This window comes from Zingiber officinale, chromosome 2B (assembly GCF_018446385.1).
Source record: "Zingiber officinale cultivar Zhangliang chromosome 2B, Zo_v1.1, whole genome shotgun sequence".
Lineage (NCBI taxonomy): Eukaryota > Viridiplantae > Streptophyta > Magnoliopsida > Zingiberales > Zingiberaceae > Zingiber > Zingiber officinale.
In genome coordinates this window covers 107829285-107836900 of record NC_055989.1, presented here as the reverse complement: position 1 = coordinate 107836900, position 7616 = coordinate 107829285, and the positions used below count along the sequence as shown (strand labels likewise).

Genomic DNA, 7616 nt, shown 5'->3' with positions numbered 1-7616 from the left:
TAGTTTGCAAAGTAAGTTTTACAAATGATTTATGTTGCAAGATCAATTTTAAAAATGTTTTGAACAGTAAAAAATTATTGTTAAAATATTTTTATAATTTTAGTAACTCCTTCCTCTAGTAGACCTACAAGTTTTTTATTACTCTACACAAATTATTACTTACTTGTGTATTTGTAATTTGGTATACCTATCTATATTTTTTTTTATGAATATCAAAGGGGAGGGTAAGGGTTAATAGGACAAAGACAAACTAAAAAGCTTGAAAACCTTAACCCTAAAGTGATCAAGAGAATAAAAACAACAATTGATCTTACTTAAGTTTTCTCTCTCAAATATATGATTATTACTATTCTTATATTTTTTTATATATCTTTTCCTAACTTTAACCCAGGTTATCATTGTATCAAAAAGGAGGAGATTGTTGGTATAATTTGCACTAATAGTCTAACTTAGATTTTGATGAATGATAAGTGAGTTAAGTTAGGTGTTATTGTAATATAATCTTGTTACCGAGTGTATAGGGTTGACTAACTTGACGGGTCAAGAGGACTTGACACCAGGCGAGAAATTCAGTTGGGATGTTCAATTTCCAAGTGGTGAAGTCGAGATGTGTAATTTCGACAAGAGATCAGGATGTGCGATTCCCGAGTGGCGAAGTCTGGATGTGTGATTCTGGTAAGAAGACCTGGCAGGTCAGATTAACATCAAGGAAGTAACTTAACACATGATAAGTAGAGGTAAGTCACTGGAGGAGAGTGACTAAGTGAGGATGCATCCTGGTTGAGGGGGCAGTAGGTGTCGGTCTAATTTATGTCCATTTTGAAAATCTAAATTGAGATCCTGACTAGATCCTTGTCTAGAGAACAGGGTCTAAATCATAAATTAAGTATATTATTATTATGCTAACTTTATTTAACAAGTTAGATATTATCATGTTGGACTAACCTAACTTGCAAGGCAAAAGGAGCAAAAATGCTCGAGTGAACATTACCTGAGATGCCTTCAAGCATTGAAAGGCACCTTCACACTGTTCATGGAAGGTGCCTTCATTGATATGGAAGGCTCCTTCCAAGGGATAAAATTCAAACTTTGTCACAGATAAGGAGCAATGAGTTTAGGATCAGATTTGACACGTTGGAGGCACCTTCATGGCTATAGAAGACGCCTTCCACATGATCTTTATAAGGGTGTCTCGAGGAGCATTCAAAACATAACTTTTATACAAGCTTCTACGCGTCCGATTAGCTTTCTGACTACTTCGGCTTCCTGTTGCTACCCTGATATAACTCTGCTATGCCGATTGTCGCCGAGAAGCCGACCAAACACCGAGCTCGAAATAATTGCCTACTAAATATGTTTGGTAATAAAGTATTAATTCCTGTACTTAATTACTGCAAGCAGAAAGTGTAGCTTGTTACACTTTTTGATACTTTTTATATTCGATCCCCTCTTCTGGTAGTTTTGGAAGAGGTGTTTTAGTAGATTACCCATCGATAGGTCTGCGGGACATGGGTCTTGGAGTAGGAGTCTCCGAAGACTCCGAAAGAGTTCGGAGAAAAGAGTTATAGTAATTGTGTATTAGAAGTGATCAAGGGTCGCGAGCTTTGGAGTAGTAGTTACCGAACTACGAACCAAGTAAAATCGATTGAGTTTTTGTCTCTCTGTTTATTCCGTTGCAACTATACTTTGATTTAATTTTATGAAGACGAAAAGAAAAGACTTTAAAGCGATCAAGATTCACCCTCTCTCTCTCTCTCTCTCTCTCTCTCTCCCCTTCTATGATCCTACATGCTGGACAGTTGCAAGCAATCGGATGGAGTTCGGAGGTGACTGACTAGTGATAACTCTCGGCGAAGGGATTTTGAAGGGTCCAGGCGACTGTGGAGAAACGTTATCAGCAACCCGAACATGATGGTCAAGATGAAATTTGACCCCTACCTAGGCAACTGGGTGGTAGATAAGCAGGCGAGAAGCTTTGTTAATGTTACCTTACAGATAGAAGTTACAGCCACATCAACATTTGCATAAGCGATCAGGAGGGCTATAGGTGATTGGAAGAGTATTATATAAGGAACTTCAATGCAGGGCTTTCAAATTATCCCTTAATCATCTGTCTAGTGCTCTTAGTGCTTTTTTTGGTTTCTGTGTTGTGACACGCTATGACACACGTTTCATTTCTGATCAACAATACCTAAAGTAACATTTTATATTGTATTAGTATTGCCTTAATCTTTTTTATTGTGATAAACTTTTAGATTCTTTTTCTATAAAGTTTCTCCACCTAATAAGAAATTAGAAATAAGAATTAATTTTTTAAACGGCTACGTATCTATGCTTCTTACTTGGTTAATCAATTTACATGCTTATATTGTTAATATAATCTTTGTCTTACTTGATTGAATTAGTCTAACTTAATTTATTATTTTCACTGTACTAACTCTGGTTAATTTAGTTATTATTTGCTAATTATTTTTATTTTAAAAATTCTTAACGTTATTCACCCTCCTTTATCGTCGATCTCGATCCTACACTATTGGCATAGATACATTTTTGATATTATAGTTGGTTTTAGCTTGTATATAGAGTTCCTTAAGAGATTTTAACTTGTTAATTATTGATTTGGTTTGATTTTTATTTTATTGTATATATGTTTTGTTTAATTGTTGTATATATAGATCATGATGATAATGAATTTTATAGTTCTCCTATTATATGATTTTTTACATTTGTTTTACACTGAGTTGGGTACCTCCTGATGAGCAACAATTACACCCAAGACATGACAAATTTAGTAAATTATAGATTATTATATTTACAACAAAGGGAGATAAATCTTAATCTTCTTCAACTTTAAGTTTCACTACCCTTAGGATCAATGTTTTGAAAACCGGACCGGACCGGCCGGTCCGACCGATCGAACCGCGAACCGGTCCAGAATCCAGTCCGGTCAGCCATTAAAGCCGAAAAAGTGAATTGACCGGTCAACAACCGGGAACCGGCTGTTCAACCGGGATATGGTGAACCGGCGGTTCAAAACATTGCTTGCTTTTTGGCTTTTTTCTTTGTCTGGAAACCTAGCGGCGACTTTATTGTGTTTTCTCATAACTGCAACCTCCACTCCACTCCAACGACAGCGAGCTTCTGCCTTCTTGCAGCCTCCAGGCCCTCCACTCCACTCCACTCCAGCGAGCTTCTTGGTTCTTCTGTTCTTGCAGCCTCCACTCCAGTACTCCACTGCAGCCTCAAGCCCTCAACTCTCAAAGGCTTTAGATTTCAACTTCTTCAAAGCTTTCAAATCCCTAAGGTTGGTTTTCTTAATTTTCATTAACTTTTAGTTTTTTTAAGCTTCCATTCATTTTTTTCCCAGCTTAATTTATTTTATACGGTTGATTCGAAGCTTAAAATGTAAGTATTATACATCTCATTGTAAGCCTAAAAGGAAAAAAAAGAAGTCAACATTAGGAAGTGATTTACAAAAGGCATTTAGTGATTTACAAAAGGCATTTAGTTATCTGGGCTTGATTCCTTCTTTCTTAAGTTTCTTAAGTAGATGAGTGCTCCAATAGTTCTTGATTGCATTATCAGTTCAACCTGACAATCTTCCTGCTATGAGTGACCAACAATTTATGTGTTTTTGTTTCCTTATCTTTGTAAACATATGAACTGCAAAGGTTCATATTTTCATTAACATACCCTTTGTTAAATTCTTCGAATGTAATACTTAAAACTAAAGGAAAATGAGAATATTAGAAAATTCAGCCACATTACTTCCAGATCATTTGTATACTAAATGCTAGAAGATAACCCTTTCAAAGGAGCAAAGAAATAGAGGAAAAGAAAGGAGAGTAAAAATCTTGTTTTTATTTGCCTTTTGTTGTAACAGTTTGGCTTATGCAATAGCTTAGCCTAATCATGTGCACACTGCACACTTGTCTTTTAGTTTGTGTATAAGAATGTTATTTTTTTTATATTCCTACGTTTTCATATTTCAAGATAATGGATGGTAGTAGTGGTACTGGTAGCAATGCAAATTCATCTGCTGGACCATTTACTAGTGAAGAATCTGCAAGCCAAAGTTATAGACAGAAAGCGGATATAGCATGGGCTCATGTTTCTGAAGGTGTAAATGCACAAGGAAGAAAAACTATGACATGCATTTATTATCACAAGACATTTGCGGGTGGGGGCATATTTAGGATGAAGCAACACTTAGCGGGAGTAAGGGGTAGCATTGTTTCCTGTAGAAAGGTTCCACCAGAAGTTAGGCATGCTATTTCAGTAACCTTGAAAGATATTTTTGAGAAGAAAAAAAAAAAAGGAGAATTTGGGGTAGAAAATCCATTTGGTCGATCTGTAGATGAATTTGATGGCGATGAAGTCCAAGAAATTCCCATTATTCACACTAAAGGAATTACAATCAATGAGGCAAGTGCACCATCCGATAAAGGAAAGCGAAAAGCCACTACACTAGGCCCAGGTATACATAATTTCTTTAAAGGTGGGCATGATAATTCACAACCCACTATCAAGGCTATTTTGCAAAGTAAAGAAAAATGGCACAACTGTGATATGGCTATTGCCCGTTGGTTTTATGATGCTTGCATACCTATAAATGCTGTTAACTCTCCATTTTTTCAAAAAGCTATTGATCAAATAGCATCAATGGGTCATGGGTATAAAGCTCCATCTTATTATGATCCGCGAGTGCCTTTGTTGCGAGAAGCTAAGAAAGATTTGACTTTACTTATTGATTCATTTCGAAGTATTTGGACTGAAACTGGTTGCACTATAATGGGTGATGGGTGGAAAGATAGTAGACAAAGACCATTGATTAATTTTTTAGTTTACTGTCCTAAAGGTATATCTTTCATCAAATCTGTTGATGCATCTGATGTTGAGACAAATGCACAAAATTTGTGTAATTTATTTGCTGAAATTGTTGAAATCGTTGGTCCAAGAAATGTGGTGCATATGGTTATTGATAATGCTAGCAATTATAAGGCTGCTGGAACTCTACTAAGTGAAAAATACTCAACCATTTGTTGGTCTCCATGTGCTGCACATTGCATCAATTTAATTTTAAAGGATATTGGTCAAATGAATGATGTGAAAGCCATAGTATCACTTGCTTCAACTGTGACTGTATTTGTGTATAACCACAAGTACACTTTAAATTGGTTGAGAAAGACAAAAGGGTGGAAGGAGATTATTCGTCCAGGAGAAACTAGATTTGCAACTACTTTTATTGCATTAAAAAGTTTGCATGATCACAAAGATAGTTTGCAAGCTCTAGTCACCAGTGGAGATTACAAAAAGTTCTTGAAAATAGACAAAGGAAAAGAGGTCAAGCAAATTGTTTTGGATGAAAAGTTTTGGAATAATTGTTTGATTACAGTGAGGATTATGGGCCCACTTATTCGTCTTTTGCGTGTTTGTGACACTGATGAAAGACCTTCTTTGGGTTATGTCTATGAGGGCATGTATAGAGCAATTAATGGCATCAAGAAGCTCTTTAAAAACAAAGAGAGATTCTACAAGCCTTATACTAACATAATCAATGAAAGATGGGATAGAATGTTGAGAAAGAATCTTCATGCTGCTGCCTATTATTTGAATCCTGCTTTTCAATATGATCCCACATTTTCTACCCATCCAGAGATCACAAATGGTTTGTTTGATTACATAGAATCAAAGGTAGATTGGTGTAGTTTGGATGCATTAACATATGAGATTGGTATGTTTCGAGATCGCCAAGGGAGTTTTGGGCGAAAATCTGCTATTCTTAGCAGCCAAAAAAATCGTCCAGGTAATAATTTTTTATTATATTAAGTTTATTATTTAGTTTTCTTTATCTAATATTCTAATATTCACTGTGATTATGGTAGAGAGTTGGTGGAAGCTCTTTGGTTGTGATGCTCAAAATTTACAAAAGCTTGCAATTAGGATTTTGGGTCAAACAGCTTCTTCTTCTGGATGTGAATGAAATTGGAGTGTTTTTGAGTGTATTCATACAAAAAGAAGGAATAGATTGGAGCATCAGAGACTTAATGATCTTGTATATATGCATTATAATTTGTGATTGCAATATAGGTACATCTGAAATTATTTTTTTTTTAATTAATTTCATTATTTTGTATCAAAAAATTTATTAATATATTAATAACTCATGAAATCTGTTGTAGGAGTGAACAACCAAAGAGAAGTTATGATCCCGTTGATTATGAGTCCATTGATAAGACAGATTTTTAGGTGGTGGAAGAAACACCAATAGGAGAGCTTGATTATGATGAGTTGGAAGAGGGGCTTGAAGAACTTCCAATACCTCTGGAAAGTTCGAATTTTCAACAATTTGAAGGTTGTTTTGATATGATATTATATTATTAAGTATAAAGATATAACTATTTTTATTGAACTAAATGTGATTGTTTTTTTCCTTTTCAGCTGATGGAGATGAAGCTAAGCCCGAGGATGTTAATTTGGACTTATTTCAACATAGAAGTGTTCTTGTTGATGAAGATGATTGGATATGAACGTGATAATAGAGTTGTAAATTCATGATGAATTGGTTTGTTTTAATTATGTGTTGCTGTTAAGAATTATTATATTTGTAATGAATTATTGTCTTTTTTTTTAATTGAATGGAACTATTTAGTAGTTATGTTATTGTTTAGTATATATTTATTTGCTAGAGTTATAAATTTAGTGAATTTAATGCTATAATTGATCTAGATCTTATATGAAATAGGATAAATTGTTGGTACAATAGGTTTCCTCTCTTTATTTTGAAGCGGGAATTTTTTTAACTATTAGAGTATGGTTTATATATATATATATATATATATATATATATAACGGTTGAACCATCGGTTCGACCGGTCGAACCTAAAAAATCTCGACCCGATTATTTCACCGGTTCAATGACCGGTCCGATTTTCAAAACATTGTTTAGGATGCACATTGCCAACGCCATGCAAAGTGATCGAGAGGTGAAGACATAATAAGATCAAAACTCAATATGCACAAGGATCAGTAAATATAACATAATTCCACATTAAAGTGATTGTGGTGGTCAACATGCTCATTGGACTAATCAAATATCACAAGATGCAGGTTGTAGATTTGAACCACAAGATGCATGCAGATGAGTCTAACGACGAAACCTTCTACTAGCTAGCCAATGAGGATCATATAGCAATAGTAGAAAATCTAACTTTAAATGACCTTTGTAGCTTATTTAATGAGCAATTAGGTCTAAGGGTAATGGTGTAGTGGTTGGGTGTTTTCTTAGTTTCTCAAGTAATGCACATCAAGGAATTGTTCATAATAATGCACATCAAACGAGCGATCGTTTGTCACTTCTAGAAGATCTAGTTATAAAACTTCGGGTAAAACGTTTCAAGAAAATACTAAATAAACTAATAAAAAAACATTTAATTAATTATGAGAAAAGAGAGATCAAGATAAGTTTTAAGTGTTGATCCAGGCTTCATCTATATGATAGAGTTTATCCATCTATGACTTAACTTGTATGATGATATATGGGCTCTTAATGACTTGTATGCATGCATTGATTATATTAAATTACTTTTATGTATACATTAATACTCTTAATTAGT

General features: G+C 34.5%; 1 protein-coding gene across 1 annotated transcript; it reads left to right on the top strand.

The window, feature by feature from the left end:
• Window positions 1-996: 996 nt before the first annotated feature.
• Window positions 997-6530, top strand: LOC122048551. Its single transcript, XM_042610106.1, has 5 exons — window positions 997-1040; window positions 3079-3304; window positions 3994-5806; window positions 5886-5975; window positions 6442-6530. Exons 1-5 carry the CDS (start codon window positions 997-999, stop codon window positions 6528-6530), a joined length of 2262 nt encoding a protein of 753 aa, XP_042466040.1.
• The last annotated feature ends 1086 nt before the right edge of the window (window positions 6531-7616 follow it).